At 40.8% G+C, this 27,596-nt stretch overlaps 1 protein-coding gene across 1 annotated transcript; it reads left to right on the top strand.

Annotated features, from left to right (window-relative positions):
• Positions 1-24: 24 nt before the first annotated feature.
• GANC (glucosidase alpha, neutral C) lies at positions 25-27,552 on the top strand. The gene is made up of 24 exons (XM_055816675.1): positions 25-140; positions 1,185-1,247; positions 2,737-2,845; positions 4,353-4,480; positions 5,007-5,189; positions 6,054-6,099; positions 7,513-7,579; positions 8,934-9,030; positions 9,600-9,780; positions 10,652-10,805; positions 12,033-12,268; positions 13,427-13,553; positions 14,412-14,491; positions 15,393-15,536; positions 15,919-16,015; positions 16,396-16,497; positions 16,969-17,212; positions 18,912-18,976; positions 20,316-20,392; positions 21,614-21,688; positions 22,113-22,226; positions 22,788-22,900; positions 24,427-24,530; positions 25,437-27,552. Exons 1-24 carry the CDS (start codon positions 109-111, stop codon positions 25,544-25,546), a joined length of 2,748 nt encoding a protein of 915 aa, XP_055672650.1. The 5' UTR covers positions 25-108; the 3' UTR covers positions 25,547-27,552.
• The last annotated feature ends 44 nt before the right edge of the window (positions 27,553-27,596 follow it).

Raw genomic sequence — 27,596 nt, 5'->3', positions numbered from 1 at the left:
CTGCCGCGCTGACGGAGCGCCCGGTGCCGCGAGCCAGGCGCGGCCGTCACGGGGGGAGCCCGGCGGCCGCCCCTCCCTCCGGGGAGCCCTCCGCGCCCCGCCGCCGCCATGGAGGAGGCGTTCACGCCGGGGAAAGTCGGGTAACGCGGCTCCTCGGCCGGCCCTCTCCTCGCTCCCGGCGTTGCCGGGCGGGCCCCCAGCTTTCCGCAGGGGGTGGCGGGGTGCGGGCCCCGAGCGGGCCGGGGTGGGCGCGGCGGGGCGGGGGCGGCCGGGGTGCGGCAGCGGAGCCCCGCGCAGAGCGCGTGTGGCGGCTTCGGGCGAAACCGGCAGGGGCTGACTGGCCTCGATATTTGGTTGCTGCGCGGTCTCTAATAATGTTTAGGTCACGGTGACTGTGACTGAGCCTTCGTGGCTCCCATCTGCATGTTATATGTTGCGTGTATATAATTAATAAGTATTTTATGAGCAGCAGCTCATTGTCGGACAGCACTAAAACCTTATTATCTTCCACGTGTGTCTGAACTCTGCGTGTTCTGGCAAGTGTTTGGATGACAGCCACAACTGGCAGTCCGTTTTTTCAGGCTGGGCAGCAGCTTACTGTTCTCTAATAGATGAGAAGTTCCGTTAAGCCCGGAGGTAAGGCAGAGCGTCAGCAGGGCCATCGGCAGCCCCGCTGCAGGCAGCAGGGAAGGGTGCAGGGTTTCTGCTTTTCTGCCAGGCCAGCCCCTTCCTCCGTGCTTGTTGCTGGAACGTAATACTTCACTGCGAGGGTTGCAGGGAGAGGTCTGGCTGCAAAACACAAAGCCCTAAGAATTCACTGTTGCTGAAATTCAGCTGTTAGTCAGGGTTAGGGTTTTCCCACTTGTCCGGTGTAGCTCAAAGGCTGAGTTTCATGTCTTGCAGCAAGACAATTGCAAGTGTGCAGTTGCAGGATCAAAATGTAGAAATCTGTTGTTCGCCAAAATGGTCAGAGTTTGAAAGGAGGTGGTTTAGGGTGGGAACTAAATGTGTAAGAAATTCTTGCGATATCCAAACACAGTAGTTCAAAGTCCAACACATTTTATGTCACCACAGTTGTCTGCACCTTCTTTAATCCTTACCCCTCTTGAGGACCGCCACCATCTGATCATTCAGCAGGCGTTTAGTGAACACGTTTAAACATTTTCTTAATTTGCTCTTTCTAGTGTCCAAGATGAGGCTGTGGACAAAAGCACTTTTAAGGAATGCAACCAGATTGCGTTTTACAGGTAAAGAGAAGAATTGTAGTGAAAGGTGTTTTTTTTTAAAACTAGTAATATTAAAAGATACAAGAAGTAGTTACATATTGATTTTTAATCACAGTAAGTCTGCTAACTTTCAAGAGTTTATCTTTCAAAGTGGGCTTCAGCAAGCAATAGTCAGCATCTTTTAGAAGGTGTAATGTTACATCCGAAACCTCTTTGTTAAAATTTAAGAGTCAGTCCTCTCATCTGACAAAGCCCCAGCAATATTTTACCTATCGGTAAACTCAGACGCAGGTTGTTTTCTTGATGTGGATATTTCTTGAATATCCATAGTTCAAAACAAGAATTTTCAATAGAACCCATTAGTCTGTGACAGTCACATACATGATTTCAGTCCTGTTGAACAAGTACCTTGGCCAAAATTCAGCATCAAATCTAACTTCTAGCTTAGTAGTCTCTTAAAGCTAACCTTAAGCTAAGTGATTCTTCTCACCCCATTTCTAACTGAGATACCTTTCCTCCAACTTTTTTTCCTCCTGTCCTCCATTGCCTTCTGTCCTGTGCCGGCTGAGTGAAAGGAACGATTGCCCACTGTTATAGCAATTAGTCACTGACATACTGGGGTACATTTTCAGATACTTATTTCTGTTCTGCAGGAAATTATGTTCAGAAAACCCCAAATAACACTTTGCCAGTGGGAGCAGGACTCCTTCTTTTCACACCGGCCCTTTCTAGCCATTTTAACTTAGCACATCCAATTTCTTAGAAAGAGATTGCCACACATCGGCAAACGTCTTTGCTCTGCTTTTAAAAGAAATCCTTTATCTGATTGCTCACATTTGTGCATTATCTGTTTGCAAGGAAACAAAATCAGTTTACTAATGAGGAAGTTTCCCTTTAAGGTAGCCTCCACGACATTTATCTTCAAATAGTTCATAAAACCTGGGCTCAGCAAGGAGCATTCCACAAGCATTGAAAGAGCCTCTTGTTTCAGGGTCTCTGTCCTAAAAACATTATCAGGACCAAAAGATGTAGTCAACACTCTGTCGTCAGAAGGCTTGTTGAAAAACAGTTTCCACAGTATATATTGCTTCATCACCACAAACTGCAGAAGCTGTTCACCAGGGGGTTGCAGACCAAGCAGGGGTGTATGACAGAAAATTAAAACTGGATTATTCCACTGAAATTTCTGGGGTCATGAAGAGAAGAAAAAAATGTAACTGGACAGCCGAGAATTTAGTTGGACACTTGGATTAAGACTATTACTATCTAAAAAAAAATTATGGAGTGGTGATGGGTGGCCAAACCCCTCTAACATCTCATTCATAAACATGTATGTGCTCTCAGAACTATATTCCTTTTTTTCCCCTTGACTTGAAACACTGGTAATAATTGTATTTGAAAAACTTCAAGACAAAATTATTAAGTAAACATTTCTAATGATATTATGTTCCTCTGTATGATATAAGCCACAACAATTAAGGAGACCAAAAGTTATTTTCTGTCTTGACAGGCGTCAGAAACGTCTGCATCCTGGAAAATCCTTGTATCGAGCGTTGTTGGATTCAGTCATGTTAAGTGATGAGAATGTCAAATTCCATATTATTCATGAGGAGAATAAGGTGAGATCCCACCTAGCAGAAGAGTGTGTGTACAGAAAGAGCAGCCAATATTATCAACAAGTCTGATAGTATTTGCAGGTTTTGAGATTCTTCAGTGACAGATATTTCAGATATGCGAAGTATCAGCCTAAAGATGTCGTTAGTGGTCAGTATTTATTGGCAGCTTGAGACTGTGCAAGAACAGGTATTCTAAGGAACTAAAAAAAAATCTTTAGCAAATTTATGAATAGAACTCTTTGTATCTATTTTTAAAAAAAATTCAGAGTTTTCTCCACTATTCCAAAATAATAAATTCTTTTTCTATAATGTAATAAAAAGACCTATGTTCCAGCACCTCCTAACCATGTCTTTTGCATTCCTGTATTTGCTCAAAGGCAGTTTTTTGGGGAAAAGAAGTCGTCTTTGCATTTAAGACGACAGCCAGGAAGAGGTTTTTTTACCAGCTTAGCAGCTAGCACATTCAGTTAGACAACAGGCAATCTAACCCATCCTCAGATGATGAGAGTTTGGAACTACAGCTCTCTTCCATGCTCATAAGCATCACACTATGTAGATACTCTGCAAAAAAGTATTTTCTGCCTCTCTGGTTAATCCTGACCTTTGCAGTCAGCACAGAAAAGGGAGCCTATGCTTTGTCTAGATTTTAAGGTAGGTAAAAGACTGAAGGCTCTGTAGCTTCCTAGACTATTCAGGGGTTTATACAAAGCATAGTGTATTTCCTAGGAAGCAGAATCTGGAGCTCCAAATTAATTTTTTCTCTCTTGACTACTCTACCTCTGGTATTATGGCTCTTTCATTCTTCTATGTCTTTGAAGAGAGCAGGGCTGATTGGCTTTCATGTAGAGGGAAAAGATACCGGGCCAAAATTCTGCAGCCAATTTTGTGTCTCATGGAAGGAGAGATTAAGAAAGGAAAAAACAAAAAAAAAAAATCAGACTTGTGCTTTAGGGATCCTCTACAGAAGAGAAATGAGTCGTGTTGTATGAGCTAGAACAGGGTGACTTCCCAGTTCCCTGAATTTTAAAATAGCAAGTTACAGTGGGTAAGGCAGTGTTACACATTTTCTTTAGGTGTCTTTCTGACACAGTTCATCAGTGTCAGCACCACTGTGGATACTAGTGAACACAGAGCACTGACATTTTTGCAAAAAGCCCACATCTCAATAGTGTCCCACTCTTACATTGACAGCACAGTAATGAAATTGTCTAAACTTTGGGATTGGTGTATACTACCCCTGTTTTCCATGCTGCTTTTGGGGAAAGCTGCAAAGTGCAAAGACATGAGAGGCCTGAAGGTAAGGAGTCCATTTAAAAAGAGTTGCTTCTTCAAAGGGGAGTAGAGTTAGCTGGTGCAAGTTCATATGGGTGATGATTGTAGCTGACCAATGCTAAAGAATATCAAATCAGAAAGCAGGCATTTTTTTTCCAGACAGTAAGTGTTTGGTGATGTTGAGTTGAAAAGTTGGTTGCTATTTTTTATCGCGGCCTGTTCATCTGTTTGCTCCCAGGTTCTTCTACAAGTAGAAATTTGTGAAATAGAAGGCAATATTTTCAGGCTTAAAATTGATGAGGCAACTCCTCTCAGAGCAAGATACAAAGTTCCTGATGTTCTTACAAAGGAACCTACCACCCAGAGGTAAGTGATGGGAAGATGATTTAACACCTTAGTAACTTGTGCAGCTTCATTTGCAAGAATGTTTTCCCTTTTCCCTCATTTGTGCTCCACTAGTTTTCTCTACAACACAGAGTTGTTAACAGGAAGAGAAAATAACAACGCATGTGGCTAATTTACTTTCAAAAATTCATGTTAAATACTAGGAGAAAGTTTTGTCATATACATAAGAAACTTGAGGCTATTTGACCCAATCAGAGAATACCCTGCTTGTTATGATACATCATTTTTACCTAAGGCATTAATTACTTGTTAATGTGAAAGGAATGCAAACTCTGGGTAGTTTTCATAGCAGTTCTGCAGCTACCTGTTGCACTGTGCAGTGAACCCTGCACACAGCATGTATTTCTGATGTTCTTTGCCTCAGTGTTAGCCTTGAGGTTTTTATAATGTATGTGGATACTCTCAGCCCATCTTTTGTTTCAAATCATTGTTTAGTTACAGTGGATTTCATGTGCTGCTTGTTCATATAAAGCTGTTCATTTCCCAGACTCTTCATATCCCAGAAGGAGGCAGGTATTTTGGTGCTGTCAAGTGTTAGCGAGGACTACAAACTTCAAGTCACAGCAAATCCCTTCCAGGTTGAGCTACAGTCCAAGGGTGAGACTGTTCTGAGCATGAATTCCAATGGGTTGTTGTATTTTGAGCACCTACAACCACTTCCCTGTGATAGGTACAGTATCTGTCTATTGCATCATAGTATGTACTGATTATGCTGGAGCTCAAGATAAAGAATTCTGTGGAATTGCAATTTCTGTGTTAGAAGCTCTTACGCATTGAAATCTGTCTTCTCTTTTACTTCATACCAGTGAGTACAATGGTGAAGTTTTACCGAAGAAGTTCTAGATCAGTTAACTGCAGACTTTTAATCCCTTGCAGCAGCCATGTGCAAAATGCTAACCTCATTTAATGGCCAAACAATTTAGTGCAAAACACTGAAGTATCCTGGTACCCCTTGTCTTTCTTGGGAATGAGTGATAGTAGTATAATGAGGTTATTAGTTTCATCTCCTTTTATGACTAAACTTACTCTTTAGTTAAGTTTTACTTGCCATATAAGCTCTTAACAATGTGCCATGTAGCTGCAAGATTTTACAGGTCAATCCCACTAAGTGCTGAAAGGGTGAGAAACCACAGTGCAGGAGATGTCATGACTAGAAAAAGAGCATAGCAAACGTCTCTCCTAGAAAACATTATTTCAGAAATTGTAATTAACAGTCAGCCCTTAACAGAAAATGACAAAGAAGTGAGGATCTTCTGGGCAGGTAAAACGCTGATGCAAATGGAAATAAATGTGGAAGGCCAGGGAGCCGACCTAACTCAAATAGTGAGTGGAGTTTATTTTGACACATTGAATATTAAAATTATTTGCCATTTAGAGCTCTCAGCTATGGCATCAGTTTTCAGAACAGTCAAGCGAGCACCAAAACTCTTACATAATGTGTAAGGCAATGCATAATGTTTTATGAGTTTTCTGTTTGAAATCCTTCCTTGCATTAACAATAAACTGATCATTTCTGTGTATTCATTTTCGCTAGAAAACCTACAGGAGAAAATGAGGAGGCAGCAAGTGATTCCTGCAAGGTAACCCATGCTTACTGCAAATTCAGCATGAATATTTTGTAGAAAAGAGAATTAGAATCACATGTTTTTTTCTTCTGGTACAGTGTTTACAAGCATAGTTTAACCACTTTCCAGTGAAAATCAGAAAGGAGCTGCTATTTTGTATTGAGATATTTTGCAAATTTATAGCTGAACAAAGGTTTATGTGTTTTACGAGGGTTGTAGAAGGCATGTCAGACACATCTAGCTCAAAAATGTTTTTTCTGTGGCCTTTTTATGAAGAATTTCTTTCTCTTTTGGTCTCTTGCTTGATTTGGAGTAGACATGTAAAAGGGAGTTTTGTGGTGATATTTAGTCATTTTCAAATTCCCTGCTCATTGCAAGGAGCATTTAAAAAAAGCAAGACCTGTTTTATAACAGTCCAAAAATGTGCCTCCACATACATTCATGCTTAACACAGAAGTGAGAGTCTCTCTGAAAAAAGACTGGGCCCTGGCAGCACATAAAGGCACATACCAGTTTTCTCAGGAGGATGAGTTATGCCCATGATACAATTTTAGCCTTCTGTAGAGCAGATGGCTGCTTACTCCACCCTCCTGTTACAAATTGCTGGAGCTATGTTGCCTTGAGCATACTTGTGTCTGAACTCTGAGTCCTGCCAGGGAGCATGCTTGCTTTCGGGGAGTCACACAGCTGCAAGAGGCCATGCCTGCTTATTCTGGGACAAATGTAGAAAATAAAACTGGGAAAGAAGCTGCAAAAAGTGGAAATTCTAGGACAATGAATGACAGGGCACAAGGCTCAAAGTGTGAAGGAAGCTAAAAGTATCAGTTACACAGGACTCCAGAGAGTCTGGAGAGCTTTTGTGTTGTCTGACCCTTACTGTGTAGGGGACTGGGTCCGTTTCTGTTTCTATAGGTTTTCCTGTTTGTTCCATCCATGCAGTCTTTACATTTCATAATCATGTTCAACATCCAGAAGAAAGACATATTTTACAGTGAGAACAATCGTTGACTGGAACAGTCTCACCAGGGATGTGGTAGAGTCCCCATCAATGGAGGTTTTCTAGATGCAGTTGGGCAGGGTGCTAGATAATCTCATCTAGGCTCCCTTTCCCATGAAAGGTTGGATCAGATGATCTTCTGAGGTCCCTTCTAACCTGGGCTATTCTGTCATTCTGTGATTTTATCCAAGACCTCAGGTATTACTTTTGTGCTGTAGCAGAGTGCATGTGTGCTCCACTAGCACATCTGTTCTTCAGTGTGAATTGCTGAAGCAGGATCTGAATTGTGTTTTGGATTTACTTATATTAACCATATTTAGCAAAAAAGCAGTTAACAATATACAAAGCTCATGTGAATAAACATATTTTTCTTAGAAACAGATGGTGTGAGCCATTGCATTTTCTAGGTTTAGTTATTTCTGTTTATGCAGGGGAAACAGGAGGATCTAGGTCTCTGGCAAGAGAAATTTGGCAGTTTCTTAGATGTCAAAGCTCATGGTAAGTCTGTCTGTTCTGAAAACAGCTTTACTGCTTTGTATATACCTGTGTTCATATTTCTGTCTGCATTCTGTTTAGCTGCTTAATGTTTATCAGTGTCTCACTCGTGCCTTCTTTTAACCTATCAGATATGAGTAATGGGTAACAAATTTGACAAAAGTACTGGAAATATTCGTTAGATTTCTGTTCAGGAGGGAACACGTTAAATGCAACACATCACATCAGCTCACAGTGCCGTTTCTGATGCAGCATAGCCCTATCTGCATTGGTTGACTGGTATATAATGTATTATTTCCTTTTTATTTTCTTTTTTTTCTGTTTGAGTATCATCACATAACATTGATTTCACTTGTAGTTTATTCTCACGACATATAAGAAATCATATCTAAGCAGTAATAATTGTCGCAGAGAAACTTTTTAAGTAGAGGACTTACAAAAGGAAATACTGAGCAGTCTTAAGGGATAAGAAGGAGATTCTAGAACCATATAGGTCAGTAGCTCAAATGCAATTTAAATTATTAATTATCAGATTTTATGATCGTGTGCTGTCTGTCCAGTTATATTCTACATTAATTGAGTTGGTTAGTTTTGTCCATTACCACTATCGTGCAGACTTATATAGCAACCAGCACTACCTAGCAGCTGCAGTAGAGCGAGAGAGGTCTGGAAGTGCTTCCTCTGGGTGACAGCAGCTTCTTCAGTTCACAGTCAAGACACAGAGGGGCAGGAAGCTTGTTGTTTACGGTGTATCTGATGTATTAGGTCGGCGTCATGTTTTCCTGTTTCTCTGTGTTAGAGGAAGAAGTCCGTATGGTCAGGTTCTGATCCTGAGGCTGCTGCTTGTCAGTCTGCGGGATCTCTGGTCACCTGCCAAAAGTTGCTCTGGATTCAGTGATGTGACAAAATGATACCACTGGCAGGGGCTCTTCATGCTGCTTCCCTGGCTGAGGCTGAAGAGCAGTACAAAACAGGCAACTGACACTGAAGTCCACTGTGCTGCAAAGCTTGCCTTGTAGGTACTGGGATAGAAACAGGAGATAATTTTAAGCAGTTTCACTACAGAATAAGGAAGATACCTGCTATTACATGTATTGGTTTTTTTCTATTTAAGTGATTCATTTCATCTTCATAAGCAGATCAAAATCAGAATAAGTACCATAAAATCTGTTTAAAACATTACCTCTGTAGCATAGAGGTAATAATGGAAGTGAAGCTGAAAGCAAGAATGAAAGAGCTGATTATTAAAACCTGCTTTTTAATATTTTTCTTTCAGTTAGATTGCTCTGCTCTGTTGCTTTCAGCTAAGCCTGAGAATGGAACTCTGTAGTCTTCTCTTTTAATGTTATTCCCTCAGGTCCTAGTTCGGTAGGCACGGACTTCTCTCTACACGGATTTGACCATGTTTATGGAATACCACAACACACAGAAGCACTTCTTCTCAAAAACACCAGGTAAAGGTGGTAGATTGCTAGTGAAAACAGTATCATTTTTTGTAGACGAGAGCTATAACATTGTCTTTAATAATTTAATGCAGACAACAGCTCGAGATATGTGTATTCTATAGTGTATATTTTAGTGTAACGGTACAGCAAACACAGCCCCTGTCCACATGGAGTAAATTGTTCTGCTTTCCCTTTCCACTCTGCAATTTCATGAATGACCCCTTCTCTTCTCACGCAATTTTCCATGCAGTTTTTTCGTGAATTGCAGGACTGGTCATGTTTAAGCAGAACTCTTAGAAGAGCAACTCCATGGAAGGACAGGAGAGTTCAGAATTTATATTTTAGGACTTAGAGCAAATGAACAGTAGTCTGACTGGCAGCAAAAATGTTTAATTAAGATAGCTAGGACCAAAGCAAAGGAGTAGCAATCTAGGCTGTCCACATTTCAGCTTTGGTTGCTAAACAAAAGACCATAATACAGAGTGTGTTCATTGGGCTTAGAGGAATGGCAATACAGCTAAAATTGGCCTAGTGTGGGATGCTTATGTATAACAGACACATCTGTTTGTTTGTCCTAGTGATGGTGATGCCTACCGGCTTTATAATCTGGATATCTTCGGCCACAAGATACATGACAAAATAGGCATTTACGGTTCGGTGCCCCTTCTCTTAGCACATAAGCCTAACAGAACTGCAGGGATTTTCTGGCTGAACTCTTCAGAAACGCTGGTGGATATTAGTACAAAGGCAGTAGCTGAGGTGAGCTGCTCACTTTCCTCAGAATTTAATAAAGAAAACACACCAGGGCAAGTCCAACACGAACATAACAACATTGTTGGAGATTTATCTTTTGCTCCCTAATGAAAATTGTCAGTCTCTTCCTCCTGTCCTCCCTATTGCTAAATTTATTGCATCAAACCACTAAAAAGAACAAGGAGATGACTCCTTTCAAGAGTCAAGTTAAAGAACTTGTGTCTTAACAAGTCTGCAGAGAAGGCAGAGAGGAAATATGTAATATTGGAGCAGAAAAAATCTACACAAGTGGATGTAGAGGCAGAAAAAAGGGTGGACAGATATCTTGACAATCTCTTGGGTTTGAGAAATTTTTCTGAGTTTTTAAATTCTTGGAATTGCCACACATTTCTGCTTAGTAGTCTTATTCTTCTGTGGATTGTAACTGACCTTCAAGAAACATAGAAAGTTCAGGAGATGAACTCCCTCAACTCTTGAAACACAAACATACAAATACTGTTACAATTGAAACAGTGAGAAAAAAAATCTTGCTTCATTACATGGTTAACATTATTAATTTTCTTTATTATTTATGATGCAGTTACAGATACTACTCAAAACTCCTGCAGAAAATGCATAGTCTATAATTACAGAAAAGCTTTAATTACTTTGCCCCTCATTATCCGTTTTTCCTCATTAACTATTACTCCATCTTGTATAACCAGCATGCAAGGTAAAGGATTTGTGAAGGATATATAAGAGACATTCAGTGTATATTCCTAATACTTGCCAGGTACCAGGTGTGTGTTACTGATTTTTGTGGGTTTCCATCGTTGCTCCTTGACTGAACAAAAGTTTGATAGAGATGTACTCACTTTTACCTTGGTTTCCTTCAAAGCCCATGTCATCCGGATCTGCAGCAGAGGCTGCTAAGCAGAGAGCGGTGCCTCTGACTGATGTGCGCTGGATGTCAGAAAGTGGGATCATTGATGTTTTCCTGCTGATGGGACCCACTGCATTTGATATCTTCAAGCAGTTTGCACAACTGACAGGTACTAACTCACATAATGGGAGTCAGTATGGCACATTTACCTGGGAGATTCTCAGAGTAACATGCTGTACCCAGGCATGGGTTAATATTTACCTAGCCCACTGTGTGCAGGAGGCCACTTGTTCCCAAACTGCAGTTGGTAGAGCAAAGGCTGGTACTTTGTGAAGACAGGCCTCCATCCTTGTTTTCGTAGCATTTGCAGCTGGTCACATTTGGCCCTAGTTGAGAAGCCAGCATAGTTACTGCTGTCTGAATCTGCTGCCTTGGATGAAGTGTGGAGACACAGGGGGCTAGAACTGCCAGTCACTGTCAAGGCAGGCCACCTTATAATGAGAAAAGACTGAAGTCACAGAGTAACATATCCTGGAATGTAGAGAAAGAATATTGGTAACTGTCCAGTGGTTCCATTAGGGAAGGGAGAAGAGACAACATGCAGATAGGGGAAAGGAAGGACACAAGGGGCTCAGAAAGAGATGAAAAAATTGAAGGCAAGAGGATGAACATGTTACAAAAGCAAAATTCTTTACGTACTAAATAGAATTAAAAGTACAGAAACATCCCTGATAGTTCTTTGGTGTATTAGCAATGATTGTTTGCTGCACAGATGTTATGGAGAGAACGTGGTTCAGCTGAACAGGAATAAGAAAGTAGCCAGGTTGCAAGAGGATCTCTCCCAGCAGAAGTGCACACTCAGGAAGGTTTCCCAGCTCCCTTTGGCCATATACATATATACATACATGTTTTCTAATTTTAAAAATTCCTATCAATTGCAATTCCATGGTTCTTCTTGTACGGCAGCACCTGTGGGCCTGTTTACAGTACTCAGGTTCAAGCAGTCACAGGAATTGCATTCTACTGATTAAAATCTATTTGTTTGCATTAATGACAGTTAAGCTAATCTAGACTATATTTACATTAGAAAAAAAAAATAAATTACACTGGTTACTGAAATAACACTTCATCATTATGGAACAGCGAGTTCCTTCTCAGTCTTGTATTATTATTACAGCCCTCTGCTCTTTCTGGCTGTTGAGCTGGTTGTAATGTTTGTTATTTCAAGAGTTCAGTCACTTCAGTATGAAGAATGTGCTTTAGGCTCAACTCAGGCTAGCATTTCCTAGTTCCAAACAGATACATATTAATCATGTTAACTTTTCTAGAGTCTCTAGATAAAATCCTGAAGGGCATTAACAGTGCTGCCTTGATTTAATTTATATACTCTCCCTAGGCACTCAAGCCCTGCCCCCCCTTTTTTCTCTGGGCTACCATCAGTGCCGGTGGAATTATGAGGATGAGCAAGACGTCAAGGCAGTAGACGCTGGCTTTGATGAACATGACATTCCTTATGATGTGATATGGCTGGACATAGAGCACACAGATGGCAAAAGGTATTTTACTTGGGACAAAAAGAAATTCCAGAACCCCAGAAAGATGCAAGAACATCTCAGGAAGAAAAAACGCAAGGTAAATAATATAGCAGGAAGATATAAAATACTTCTTCGTAGTTTGAAGCTACCCAATCTAGCTTTAACGAAGGTATTTCAGATACTGGAAGCAGTTTAACTACAGTAGAGTAAATCAGACTGTGTTGCAGTCTGGTGATGCTTCCAGTATGCAAGCTATGTTGTTTAATACAGCTTCTCTTGCCATTTTATTATTTCATAGTTCGTTTTGTACCCTGACCACCAGGCTAAGTTTGACCCCTGTGAAGCTCCACCTTACAGAAGCAGCCCAGTGCTGTCCTTGATGGGCACAGTAGAAAATTTTCCTACTTCACTTGAGCTTTCACCATCGGTAGTTACTATCCTTGCTTCAGCTGTTCTTTGTATTGACACTACTTTTTAATTTGTGCTTTCTGTTGATAGGATTACTTACCATAAACGAAATTGGTTTTTTTTTCTTCTGGTGAAGTCCTGGTATGATATGCAGCCTGTTAGCTTAGTTAGTCTTTGTTTCTGCTTTTACAGCTAAAATATTTTCCTTGGAATTATGGAGGTATTAAAATGTAGACAGTTAATGCCTAACAGTTGTGGAATGGCTTAATGCCTAACCTTTGCTAAAAGTCAATGAACAGAGGACTGTTGAAATAGCATTCAAGTTTTATAATCTCTTAGTTGGAACTATAGTACTTTCACTTAACAGCAAGGCAGTTAATGGCAGCAGAAAGTAACTGCAAAATACATTATTATTTTTTTTAATTAGAAATTTCTTTTGCTGTTGTATGCTATATAAATTAAGATATGTTTAAGTGTCTTAAGGCAAATGATTTTAAGCAGGGACATGAACATGGAGGTCAGGTGTTTTCCCATTCACAGAATACAGCAGTGAATTAAACATGGTGGTTTTAGGGGTGAGGGTACTTGCTTTTGTCTGAAACAATGGAGTTTGGCCCTTATTTCAGAGGGGTAAGCATGAGTTCCTGCCCTCCTTGTAAATTCAGCTATTATACATAAGTCTAGCACAGTATATACGAGAACTGGTAACTGCTTTGTTAAATTATTGACACAGCTACCTTCTTTACCTGAAGTGAAATCATTATTTTCCCTTTATCAAAAGTGAACTCTACTGTTTTATTCAGTACAGTTGTTGCTAATGATGCATTTTATTTTCTTATCCTGGCAGCTTGTCGTCATTGTAGATCCCCACATTAAGATTGATCCCACGTATACCCTGTATTCACAGGCAAAAGACAAAGGATATTTTGTGAAAGACAGAAATGGGCAAGATTTTGAGGGCATCTGTTGGCCAGGTAAAAAGCTTCTCTGTCTCTACATTTCAAGCTATTTATTTTAAAAATTTTGGAAAAGTTTAATTGGGATTCTTACATTCCTCGCATTTTTGGTGAATATTCACAATTTCATGTACTTTGTGGTTTCTTTGTCATGTTCCAATTGCTTCAGCTGTACAACTTCCTCTGTTACATCTGTTGGATCTGTAGATAGTCCAAGTGTCTCAAACTAAAAAAGTTGGATTTGTTGGTCAGAACAGCTATCCCTCTTCCCAAATTGTTTTGGGTAACAGAAATGCAGGCTGGTCTGTTGCAGTGAGCACAGCTTATGTGGGCTGGATGAATTAAGTGAACCCTGATTTGACACGTTATTTTTCATGAGGAGATCTTACTGCAGGGAGGCAAAGGAGCTTGTCCCCCTTCTTTACAGACAGAAAACCCACAATTCTGGCAAAGAAATGAAAATGGGAAAAATCAAGGACATATTACAACTTCTAGTAGCATGACAGGATTTAGTTATTCAGCTTTTCAGTGACACTTTCCTGTTTGAGCTCAAAATGCCAGGGATGCTGTCTCTCCCTGGCGTTCTGTTCACATCTGAACATGCTTCAAACTGCTAGCAGTCATTTTTAAGTGGTGCTGAGCTTTAGACCATCAGCATCTACATGTGTTGGCCTGCAGAACGTGGCAAGAGGTGTACTGAGTTCCAAGTCAGCCTGGAATTTGCTCTTGAGCTTTTGTCTCAGAAACAATAGCAACTACATTATTGCTGCCCATTGTGGAAAGCATCCTAGCTTTTGGCCACTGTATTTAGGTGCAAAGACAAAGCAAGTCTGCTCTTAAAATCAGGTAAATAATTGGGATCTCCCATATCCACAGGTTCCTCTTGTTACCTGGATTTCACCAATCCTGAAGTGCGAAAATGGTATGCAGATCAGTTTACCTTCAAAACATACAAGGTGTGTATTTATTTGCTCTGATCTGCATATTCCAGAAAGCCTGAAAATGGTGAAAAGAGAGAAGATAAACTATGGGTTAAGCAAGTTGGTGGCTTTTGTAGCTGTATTATGATAATGTAGAGGAAAGTATCTTGATAAGCTGAAGTACCACAGAAGGATTTTCTCCATGAGCTTATCTACACTAAGAAAGTTGGAATGCATATGCCACTAGTGAACCTGCTCATTTAGTTGCAGCAGTAGGATGGACAAACTGCAGGCGTTTTAGCAGCCTCTAATCTAACACTGCTGCTGCAATTCCAGCTTTTACTACCATGGTAGCACACAAGGAGTGATGTGAGAATGTTCTCTCATAGCTCATGGTAATTTCACCCTGACCTTCCTCCCAGCACTCCTGCCTAGTGCTGAAGGTGTGTGGGTAAACACTGCTGGACATCTCGAGTTCTACCACGTCCCGCCCCGAAGTTCTGCTTTGCAGTAGGGTTGTTGAAACTACTCCTGTAGCAGACATGCATAGTAGACATTTCCCATGCTGCTTTTCCTCTCCAGTCTTTCTCTTCTGGCCTTCTCTGATCTTTTTCCTCATGGCTATTTGCTACTTCTCTTTTCCCTGCCTCTTTTCCCTCACCAGCAGGCAGGAATAGTAAGTACCTAGTAAGTATTATAAGAATTGCAAAAATCAAGTGGGCTGATAGGCCACCACCCTGACCAGAAGGGCCACCAGGAGAGATGAGATGAATGACTGGCAGCTTTCAAATGACCACAGGAGTATAATTAACATGTCTTGCTTTGCTGCTGCTGCTGTTTCAACTCATACCCCAGACTGTTTGACACCCACTAGAGGTAACCACACCAAGTCACAGCAATGGCTGTGTTATGTCCTAATTGCTACCCTGTATCGTAGGGATCCACTAATATCCTGTTTGTGTGGAACGACATGAATGAGCCTTCAGTCTTCAAAGGGGCAGAACTAACAATGCAGAAAGATGCTGTGCACTACAACAACTGGGAGCATCGGGAAGTACACAACCTCTACGGATTCTACCAGGTAGAATATCTGGAGACACAAACCACAACAAAATGTGGTAATTTACACAGTAGTTCGTATTGTGTAACCTCCATCAAGGTCCATCAACTCTGCTGTGCTGGATGTTGCCATGTTTGAAATAAACTCTGTGACTGATCACAAGAAAATGTGACAACATCCATGCCTTTCTACCATAACAGTGTAAATGACATTGGCTGTAACTACACAATATTAATATTTTTTTTCAAGTGTATTATAATAAGAAAGTGTTACTTTAATAATAGTTATTATTTGTGGGTACAGATTTCTTGATTTTCCTGCCTTGGAAGGGCTAAAAAGGTGGTGTGGCGAATATCCTAATTATAGAGTTTATCTTCCTGACTTTTATGTTCGTGATTTTCAGCAAATGGCAACTGCAGAAGGACTCATAAGACGTTCTTCAGGAAAAGAGAGACCATTTGTCCTCACACGGTCTTTCTTTGCAGGATCACAGAAGTATGGTAAGTAAGGATGAGCTGGATGCCTTCCATGCTGTTTTGTTCTATTAAGTTCAGTGTGTAGTAGTAATATCTGGAGAGGACAGAAACTATCTTAGAAATACTGACACAGTGAGCTTATAAGAGTGCAAGTGATTAAATCAAGAGAAGTTGGTAAAGTGTGTACAAGTTAAAGGCAGAATAACAACCTGTGTCCTGTGACAAACCACTGCCTGCTCTTGTTGCATATTTCAGGAGTGTGTGTGTATAAAGAAAAAAAAGTTGCAATGAACAGCAGTTCACCGGTATTTCATGACCATTCTTGTCTTCTTTCCTTAACTGCAAGCATAAACTGAAGCATATGCCCAACTTCCCTGTGTAATGCTGAAACTGGGTATTTCCAGGGGCAGTGTGGACTGGAGACAACACAGCAGAGTGGAGTTACTTGAAAATATCCATTCCAATGCTTCTCACCATCAGCATGGCAGGGATTTCTTTCTGTGGAGGTAAGGTGTTCGGCTGGTTGCTTACAATCACTATCGGTGGTGCCACCAAGCTTGTATTCCAAGCTAAACAGTTCAGTGCATTTCTAGGCAGTTTTACAGATTAGTCTGGCTTCAGAAGCCAGTAACTTGACTCTCACCATCATACCTCCACTAATTTTTATCTCGTGTTTGCATCCCATCTGGAGGAGCAGTCCTCAGGTGGTGGTCTGTACCATCACTGTGACAGTCCTCTGTCACTGAGGAAGGCATTCACCTAGCCTCCAAAAGCTCACTTGAGATTTTTATTAAAGGATAACATACTACACCAGTTTTCCACTCTCATTTGGACAAGCAGCCGTCCAACAGCAGAACTGCAAGCACATTGTGAAATGCATGGATTTATACACTTAGAATGTTTGTTAGAGAAGAACTGCACATTTTTCAGAATAATTTCCAAAAATGTGTATTTTTATTTGTCTGCGCAATATCTAGCTGATGTGGGAGGGTTTATTGGAGATCCAGAACCAGAATTACTTGTTCGCTGGTATCAGGCTGGAGCCTACCAGCCCTTCTTCAGAGGTCATTCTAACATGGAGAGCAAACGGCGAGAACCGTGGCTCTTTGGGGAGAAGAACACCCAGATCATCAGGGAAGCCATTAGAGAGCGCTACGTCCTCCTGCCATACTTATACACACTGTTCTATCGGGCTCACACAGCGGCTGAACCAGTGATGAGGTAAGAACATGTCAGGAGGTTTAGTGATTATCTTCAGGAAATTACTTGGAGGAGGGAAGTTAAATTTCCATCTTCTTTTTGTGATTACTTATTTAAATTTTAAAGACAAAAGACACAAAAATTACTAAATTCTGTTGTCGTGCGTTCTGCAAGCTTTGGTAGGGTTCACAGAGGAAGACTACATTTTTTGTGTTTTTTTCCAAATGACACCTGGACCACACTAATTCAGTAAACACTGCACAGACTTTAAACATGTTTTTAAAGTATTGTGGGCTCCAAACTTCTTGTCATGATAAAGAACATTATGTAGTATTCCGACTCACACTTAAAACAGCGCTTGATGGTCTCTGAACCTGCTGATCTAAAAACCTAAAGGTCATTTTGCCCCTCTTGAAAATATTTGTTATGGCTGAATTGATACTGTTATAAAAGCTTATTTCCTATTGATAATCTGATCATTTATCTCTGCAGTATTTCTTACAATTTTTCTTTTAGTAAATAATCTAGTAATCTAGAACAGAAGTGAAATTAGAAAATAAACTTCTGTTCTGCTGCTCTCTAACCTCTAATAAAAAAGTGACTCAGTGGAACTGAATGCAACAATCCTTTCAGCAAGAAATGAATGTCACTGATCTGCCGGGTATTGCTGTGTCTTTGAGGTTGTCTTTTTGCACTACATTTATCTTTACTTACTATTATCCAAATACAATACATCTCCTGAGTTTTAAAAACATTAAGGTCTTGTTGACTAGAGTTGAGTGGTTTGAGTTTCAAAGACGATTTGCATTACATAGTGTGAGCATCTGTTGCATAGGTATATGGGTATTACACAGGCATAGATGTCCCTGTTGTATGCACTGACATAGAGAGTGGGTTTCTGTCTTTCTTAAAATGAAGTTTATGTTGACACATGCACTGCCCACAATAGCAAATAAAACTTTGAGTATGCTACATTTGCTGCAGTAGGTACAGAATTAGAGGAAGCATGATATTTTTTTCACTGAAACAAGCAGAGTGGAAAACGTGTCTCATTAGCAAGCACACAAACAGCAGGGCTGCAGTGAACAAGTGGATGCCTGTGAGTACGCAGATGAGCCAGGCTTTTTGTGTAAGAAAACCCAGAGCCTGCTTCTGAATGAGCTATTATTGTCATGATCTCTCAGATTTTAAATACACAGCTCCTGTTCTGTAACCAGCTGGTGATTGCGCTACCCTTTTTTGAGAAAGACTGAAAATTAACTTGTGGTGCAGGTTTCTCAGTCATGACCAGGAGGAGATGCTATGAAAGCTGTAGTGGGCTGCTGAGAACAGGAAGGACTGTGCTGCAGGGACTAGCTCATCAGGTGTCAGCGCTGCTGGTAGGCTATGACAGACAGGCTCATCCACCTCTCCTTTGCTAGAAGGAAGGTATATGTGGTGCAGGTTTGTAAGGAAGAAGGCAGGAGGGAAGAAGGTGATGCTGCAGGAGGCCAAACCATAGGTGTATTGGAGTGTCTTAACCCATGTTTTACTGGGAACTCTCATCAGTGACTCAAAAGGGGTACTTTAAGGCACAGAAGAGGACCTTGCTCTATCTTCAGTTCTTTATAGCTGTACCCTGTAAAGAGAGAGAGAAAATGGAGCCTGAAAATGCCAGAAAGCTTTGAGCAGGCTAGTGGGAGTGGAGAGACTAACTGGATCTCTATCTTTCTTTCTACAGGCCTCTCTGGGTAGAGTTTCCAGGGAAAACAGAAACTTTTGGTGTGGAAAATGAGTACATGCTGGGTAAGCAGGTGTCTTCTCATTCTCTGGAGTTTGAGTTAAAATATTTTTGAGGTGATAGTGTCAGATAACAAAAACAAAACATGAATTCTGCCTAAGACTTAAAAATTATATTGTAACTGAATATAGAACTTGAGACCTCTTTAAGGGACTCATTTTTGACAGCACTTTGAAAACAGGGGTCATATGAGATGGAAGAACTTGAGTTCAGTCTCACTAGTCACTTTGAAAAAACATGGTCGGTTTTGACCTGAAATGTGGAAGTTCAATGTAGCAGCTAAGACCGCAGTTTGCTTCAGAAATGATAGTAGCAAACAACTACCATCCAAAGCCGATCATTTTTTACTCCAGTATGGCTGGCTACTGAAGTCAGTTTTCTCAGAAGTTAAGCTGAAGAGATGAGTGTGTTTGTGTAAAGCACATTCAGCCTATATGGAAAGAGAGAATGGGAGGGGGGTGTTGCATTTCAGTATTACCGTTTTTTACCTCTGGGCTCAAGATTGCCTAATAATGACTTTCAAAGGAAGGGACATTCTCTTCTCACACAGAAGTCTGACCAAGGTAGGCAAGATGCAGCAGCAAAGCTAAGTGTGGCAAAGAGCATTTCGGAGGAGGAGAGGAATAAAATTCAAACGAAGGGAAAAAAAGCAAGTGATGCACGATACAATTGTTCACCATCCACTGACTGATGCCCAGCCAGTCCCTGAGCAGCAGTCAGCAGGCCCAAGCCAACTCCCTCCAGTTTATATACTCAGCATGACGTTCTATGGTATGGAATATCCCTTTGGCTGGTTCAGGTCAGCTGTCCTGGCTGTGTCCCCTCACAATTTCTTGTGCCCCTCCAGCCCTTTCGCTGGCAGGGCCTGAGAAACTGAAAGGTCCTTGACTTGGTATAACCATCACCTACCACCAACAGAAAACATCAGTGTGCTATCAACTTTATTCTCACTACCAAATCCAAAACACAGCACTGCACCAGCTACTAAGAAGAAAATTAACTATCCCAGCTGAAACCAGGACAGTTAGAAAAATGTGTTCTTTTGTTCAACCAAAGAGCAAAACCAAGTCATCTCTTAGACTACGAGGGGCCAGAAGTGCCTCCAGGCTGGTGGGTATGCAGCAAAGCACAGCTGCATCCCAGTGCCGTAACAGAACAAGACCCAAGCAGCCATCAGCTCCCTACACACGCCTTTTTTTCCAGTAGAAAGTGAACCTAAGCATATGGTGTGCCTAAGCAAGCCCCTAAAATGGCTATGGGAGGCTGACAACCCCACAGCACACAGCTTCTGCTCCGGTGAGATGTGGCCTTGAGCACCACAGCTGTGTTTATGTTTTTCTCCAGGAAATGCTTTGTTGGTGCATCCAGTCACAGAGCAAGAAGCCAAGGCCGTGAGTGTTCTGCTTCCAGGGTCAGAGGAGGTGAGGATGAATATGAAGCTGCTCAGCTGTTCAGTCCAAAGAAGTGTTGTATACAGCAATCTTCCAGTTCCTCATCTCATAACTGCAGAGTACTGCCGCTGTGCCAGTGGCCGGCTGGCCATTCCATCTTGATACCTCACATGCTTGGCTCACAGGAAATTTACTTTTGCGCTTTTCCAAGAGTTGCTGCACAAACCTCAGGTCTCCTATAATTTAAATCTCCCCTCAAGACTTGCTGCTTCTCATGGAACACGAAGAATCAGCTTCACTAAATTGTCAGTTCCCTTTTTTTCACGTATTTCTCGTTGGGTTAGACTTTTATGTGGAAGGAAAGTGATCTTTGAAGAAAGGTCATAAGGAAATCAGTGGGAAGCTGTGGGGAGGGAAAATTATAACAAGGAAATACAAGCCTCAGTAGCCTGGGATGTGTGTAGCAAAGGCTTTGACATGTAGAGAGATCAGTTCCTCTCTGAAGTAAAGTTCTCTATCCACAGGATGGCACTGTGGTCCACTCCTACAGAGTGGCTGAAACAGCTGAGAGGTGGGAGAAAGGAAAGAATTTGGGGGGAAAATAGTTCCTAATGGAGAGCCTGAGACTCTAGAAAGGCCTAAGAGGAAAGAAAGCAGCAGAGAGGAGTGTATGAGGCTATGCGGAGCCTTGTGACTCTGCTAATGCACGGAAGGACATTTAGAATTCTTCTCAATATAAGGAGAAAACCAGACTAGGCTCTCCAAACAAAAACGTTTTTTATCAATATCTCTGTGGGAATTGACTGCTTGGCACACTTAAAGCAGTTAAACGTGCTGGCAGGTGTGGTATATGGGAAGTTTCAGATGTAGCTCTTTTTTTGTGACCTGTTATTAGCAACTTTGTTATTAATTTTCACTTTAATGTGAATACGCTTAATCTAGAAATGCTGAGTTCCAGAATAAAAAAAGAGAAAGGATGGTATTTCTTTGTTTTGCACTTCCAGATGCTTCAAGACATAAAAGATGTTGTGCAAACTGTAGCAAAGATCAGCTTATTTTGTGCTTCAGGAATGAGGATTTATTCCTTCCATCCAGAAAGTAATTTGATTTGAAAATTAAATTATATTTCTTGCACATCAAATAGGTCACTAAGAATAGTGACAGCAAGGTTAAGCAGAAGCGTAACTGCATCTGCAGAGGCAACAGATCTTGCTGTATGTATCACACTCATTCTTTTTTTGTTTTTTATAGATTTGGTATGATTTCAGGAAATTTAAACGAATGGAAGATTCAGGCACTCTGAAGATCCCGGTAACACTGGAGAATGTATGGTTTTGTTTTAAAATACTACTTCCACTGAGCAAATAAACCCAAATAGACTTCTGTTTTGTCAACATTTGAAATCAGAAAAGTGACATTTTAATCTCCTTGTAGGAATGTAATCTAAAAGAGCTTTTGTAGAGAAGAAAAGTCTCCTTTGTAGTTAGATGGAACACTAATGTGTCCTGGTGGCAGAGAAAAGTGAGATGATGTAAGCATGACTTCTATAAGCAAAGATACTTTGCTTGTACTCATACTGGAAGATTACTACTTATTCCCATTGTTACTTGAATAGTTTTCTTTATGTACTCCTGGTAAAAGTTCATTTCTGAACTTTGTTGAGAGCAAGCTTCAGTTATCCCTGTTCCAAGTTAAAATTACATGATCAGAGTCTATGAAACCTTTCTACCCTGGCTTTGTTTTTTTGCAGATTCCTGTATTCCAGCGGGGGGGCACTGTGATACCTCTGAAGACCAGGGCTGCAAAATCCACTGAATGGATGATAGATATTTCTTATGAACTCCACGTGGCCCTGGACACAGAGGTACTCTGAGATGACGTTCCCTTTACAAAGTTGTCTTTTACTCCATATGACCTTTTTATGTCCTTGCTGCCTGTTTGATCAGCACAATGGTATCTGATCTCTATGCCCAGTGGCTCTCCTCCACTTCTCCTAGTTGGGGGGGGGGGGGCGGGGGGCGCTCCCATCTCCCTTCCACTGTTCCCTCAAAGTAAGACTATCCAAGTATAGCAGAGGCAGAACATTTTTCTGACCTTTCTCATCCCTCCTCTAGTCTCTCGGAGGAAGGAGCAGAGAACGAGTAGGCCACAAACTTCTTGGACACAGAGGGAGAACTTCCCACAACTGTCTTTTCTAATAAATGAGATGACATCTGGCACCTATGTCAATTTAGAAAACCAGGACGTTCAAGCCTTCACGCACTCTCAGAGCTGGACTCCCTGAGCCTTCCAGGGATACAAGTCACTAAAGAAAAATAAAGACACACCCTCACTATGAAGCATTACATACAGTGAGACATTTTTAGTTTCATTGCCAGCATTAGAAGCTGCTGTTGATTTGTACTCCACCCGGTGTGTTTCACAGGCCTGTGCAATAGGTGAGCTCTACCTAGATGATGGACATTCATTTCAATATCTCCACAAGAAGCAGTTCCTGTATCAGAAATTCACTTTCCAGAAGAACATTCTCTCTTCCAGGTAACAGCCATTATGGACAAAAGCCACCAACACACTGTCATTGTAAATGCCTTTTCTAATTCATGAGGCCTTCTTACAAACATAGATGTATTAGTCTTGCTGGAAGCTCAGTGAAGTCCCAGACCATGCAGAATCTGTCATTAAAACAGCAGAGGTAAACGATGTTCTGCAGAAGTCTAAGGGCAGAAACACATGAAATACTGCCTTGACTCATACATGTCTAGAGATTCTACAGATTTACTCAAATACAAAGGAAGTAATGAGAAAGAGTAAATCCTACCAGAGAGACAAAGATAAACTGGGAGATTTGCAGATAGGCAACACCTGGAGTGTTTGTATTTTCTAAGATATATTTTCCAAGATATTCTTCACTGAGAGGGTGGTTGGTCACTGGAAGAGGCTCCTCAGGGAACTGGTCAAGGCACCAGGCCTGTCAAAGTTCAAGGAGCATCTGGACAATGCTCTTAGGTCATATGATTTAGTTTTAGGTAGTCCTGCAAGGAGCAGAGAGTTGGACTCTATTCTTATGGGTCCCTTCCAGCTTGAGATATTCTGTGATTCTATGTGCGAACCACAAATAGACACCATTACATGTGGTCTCCAAAAGTAATCAACAAGTGCACCATAAATACTAGAATGGTAAAATATATAAGAAAAGCACTTGAAAGGAAGCATGAGAGGACACAGCCTGCAAAGGCTGAGTGAAACAACCTAAAAGCAAAAAATATCCATAGCTGCTTGTAAGGAAAGAAATGCTAAATATACCACTATGACACTTCTACTATTGAAGTGTGTTGCCCATGAGGCTGTGCAGTGCATAAATCACGATTTTACAGGTATTTCTTTATTCCTTTAGGGTTCAAAAATATGCAGGAAGTGGTCTTGAAACTGTAAAATTTAGCACAGAGTAAAACTGTAGACTAGCTTGGATAATGTAGGTAAAAGTATGCTTTAAATCTCTTTATCTGGGATATGCAATCTTGAAAAGCTTAAATCTTCAGACTGTAATAGAAAAATGTTGCTAAATTGCTAGCAAACCTAGAAGTTGAAAAAAGTAATTTTGAGATGAATGATATAACATTCTATTTGGAAAGGAAAATTTCAGTTTGGTTTGAGGTTTTTTTAGAGCTTTTGAATAAAAATTAAATTAGTTACAAAATGAAAGGCAATTGTGTCTCAGATCGAAATATCTTACTTGAAAAATGTTAAAAACAACTTTATGTTTATACTTAAGAGTTTTAGCCACTATTTTGCAAAAATACAGAACTTTTCTGGTTGTCAATACCATGATTTTTGCCACAAAATACCTTCTCAAACTTTTTTTCTTCTAACTTTTTGAAATCTGCTACGCAGTGAAAAATTAGCTGCCAATGGGGGAAAGTTTTACTTCTTTCAGGAGAAAGGCAGACAAAAGGAAACCAGTATAGGGAACTTACAGGGTGAGACTGAAGTAATACTTTCTCTGCGTGATGCTGAACTGCTGATGAGCAGAAAGTAACATATATGAAATCATTTTCTTTTTTCAGCCGCACAGAAGAAAGCGGGAAGTACCACACTACATGTGTGGTTGAACGGGTGATAGTTCTGGGATTTGGACAGCAGCCCACTTTTGTGACAGCCTGTTCCAAGGGTAACAAAATGACTTCTATTTTACTACAAAATTTTTAAATACTGTTGCTCTGCTGCCATTCACTAGAGGTAACAAAGTGACAGCTCTATAAAGGAAGTGTTACTGTATAAGGGAGCATCTTTGTTTACTTTTCTTTGCTACTTTTTTTGATATCAAGGACAGAATTTAGTGAAAGGAACCAGCGGTTACTCACCACTAATACTACATGCAGAACTGAAGAACGCTTGCTTTGTAAGGCAATAGATACATCAGTAAAAGTGGTTCAGAATTAACAAATTCAAGTAACTTTATCCTGCACAGAATATGGCCCAAGATAGTGTTTCAAATGAAGGACCATTTGCTCAGATCTGTAGGCCTGCCTAGTCTAGAACAGGAAACTTGCAGACAAAACCAGAATTATTTTTCTGTTTTCTTGCTCATTCAAAAGTGTCTGGAGTTCCTGACTATGTGGCGATCTGTAGAAGCTGTGAGGGATCCCATATGAATAAGCAGTAGCATCTACAGAAAGGGCTTATAATTTCTGGCTGCTTTCCAAGCACACCCCTTTGCTCTGGGAATCGTGTGGACATGGACTTTCTGCCTCCACCTGTCCATCTTGAGGACTTCTAGGGTGCTTGGAGGAAAACCTGTGCTGAAACAAGGGTTATGTTTTTTCAGAAAAACCCTCAAATAGTTCCATAATTTGATGTACCGTGGTTTTGAAAGGTCAGAAAAAAAGAAATAGTTTTTCCAGTTCTGCTGTGTTCATATGTGTATACCGGGCAGATTTGACTACTGTTTCTTTTTTCATCAATCCTTTCCACCAGTGGCAGGGACAATGAGAGTTAAAAACTGGAGGAAGTCATGTGTGACTGTTTCAGAAGGGTTCTTCTTAAATCATATAGTAAACTCTCTTGTCTTGTTCAGATGGTAAAGGAAAAGAAGTGGTTTTCACATACAATATGAAGACCTCTGCACTGACGTTGGAAAATTTAGCCCTGAGTGTTGATGCTGACTGGCAGATCTACATCAACTGAAAGGAGACTCACCTTCTTCAGAGAAGTCATTGAGAGGCTGAGGGGAAATAAGGTGGGAGGACTTAAATATTCACTTGAATCCAATGGAACCGAGGAACCTATTTCCCACCCACACCCCCAAACTAACATTTCCTACAATTTTTTCTTTTGAAGCAGTAATTTAAATTTGGATACAGCAGGAGTAATAGTGCTAGGATTGTATCTTTGGGGGAAAAAAGCTAAATACTGTCTGCTCCAGGCTAGCTTCAGTTAGGTGTTAGGATTTAATTCTGCCTTCACTTGCAACAAAAATCATAGACTGTGCTCATTGTCATGGGGTTTAATGTAAGTATTTGGAAGTCCCACTACTCAGAGACTGGAGTACTTGAGGAGAGCAGATTTGGGCCAGTTTGACGAGCAGCATCGGTACATAGCCAGACACAGAGGTTATCATCAGAGTTCTGCCTGCGAGCTGCCTTGTGAAAACAGGAGCCACCCAGTGTGATTACAGACACTTCCCCTTTCCAGCCCTTGTGACAACGCAGAATTAGGCACTCTGTACAGGAAAGTAAACAACAGGCTAGCCAAACAGTTCAGTCATTGAAGGTATGGTTTGAGTAGGTTGGGCCAGTTAGTTGTGCAATAGTAAAAGACAGTATTCTCTCCAATAGCCAGCTTTGAAACTGCTATTTGGATTTTGAAAGGGCACAGGTCTATGTAAGTGCAATACTGGCATAGAGTAGCAGCTAGACTCATGCGGAAACATTTTCCATGTTATTGCTCCCCTCTCTCTGCAAGTACTACATAAGAAAAAAAGTCTTTTGTTAGGAAAGAGTTGGCATTTTTGGATGATGGAATGCCATTGGTTAAAGGCAGCCCAGTGAAGCAACTCTGCTTAGGGAGAGCTCTGCTTCTCCACATCTTCCAGTTCTTGCCAAGGTTTGGCTTCCTTTACACATATTTTAGTAATTTCTTGGTTAATTTTTAGTGTCTGGCTGAGATTTGAGCTTGGTATTTATGAAGAAAATTTTTGGTTTTAATGGGATTAATTCTGCATTTAGCCATCCCACTTCATGCTTATTCCCTCATTCTCTTACAACTCGGTCTAGTATTCCCTTGCCTCCTTCTCCCGTCATCTCTGCAAACAAAGCTGGTATGTCCTGATGCTTTCTTCCCTTTCAAAAATAGGAGACATCCTGAGTCCCACATCCCCTACATCCTACCTATTCCCACAGCCTTTTCCATATCAGGCTTGTCTTTTCACAGGCTACCAGTGCTCCACTGCTCAAGTTGTTTGCCCTTTCCATTTGTACACTTGTCAATTATATTATTTTAAAAACAGTTCTGCTTTGAGTCAAACTTGGACATGCCATCAACTGGGTTTTGTGGATATAAAAGGGCAAAATTTACTTAATAAGAAAGTTGTTTTTTTTTTTCTAAAAATACCAGTAAATTAATTCTTAGGAAACAGAGAAGGATAGTCACCATTTTTGCCAATTAAAGGCAACATAACAGTCCATTTGTACGTTGTTCCCTACTCTTACAAAGTCCTCCCTGTGCTCAGTCAGTCATTCCCACCTGCTGCTGTTTGTCCTCTGCAGGGCAGATGCCTGGGAACAGCAAATGCAAGAGCAATCTGTGACTACTCCGCTCTTGACTACCAAGGGCAGTTTGTTCCCCACCAGACCTTTAGGTTCCTTCTTTTTTATTCTGCAGAGCTGTTTGTCAGCCCCTTCTAGCAGACAGTGTGAGCCTCCACTCCAGGAACTGGCAGCCTAAATACTGCTGTGCTTAATGCAGATGCTTAATCCAGGTAGAACAGTAGCAAATAGATCTTTTACATCTGTGTGAAGAGAGACAGACCCTATTTTTCTATCAGCTTCTAAGCTTTAATTGACAATTGCTTCTTATATTTAAGCATAGCAGTGCTTCTGACAGGATACAATTGTCTGGAGCGTTTTAGTGAAATGTTTTAACTGGTATTTCTGAAGTCGGAAAGTAAGTGAAATAAAATAACAATGAAGCAAGTTACACGCCTTATTCTTTCCAACCTTATTTCTACTGTTGAGAA

Source organism: Falco peregrinus, chromosome 1 (genome assembly GCF_023634155.1).
Source record: "Falco peregrinus isolate bFalPer1 chromosome 1, bFalPer1.pri, whole genome shotgun sequence".
In the NCBI taxonomy this organism is placed as follows: Eukaryota; Metazoa; Chordata; class Aves; order Falconiformes; family Falconidae; genus Falco; species Falco peregrinus.
Note: the sequence above shows the minus strand (reverse complement) of the source record. Positions and strands in the feature narration are given on the sequence as shown.

Bases quoted from the DNA above. Each gene is read 5' to 3' on its own strand.
- GANC (XM_055816675.1), top strand. From the start codon at position 109: ATGGAGGAGGCGTTCACGCCGGGGAAAGTCGG. The intron at 14,492-15,392 runs GTGTGTATTTAT...CCTGTATCGTAG, and splicing joins TTACCTTCAAAACATACAAG to GGATCCACTAATATCCTGTT. The intron at 17,213-18,911 runs GTAAGAACATGT...TTCTTTCTACAG, and splicing joins GCGGCTGAACCAGTGATGAG to GCCTCTCTGGGTAGAGTTTC.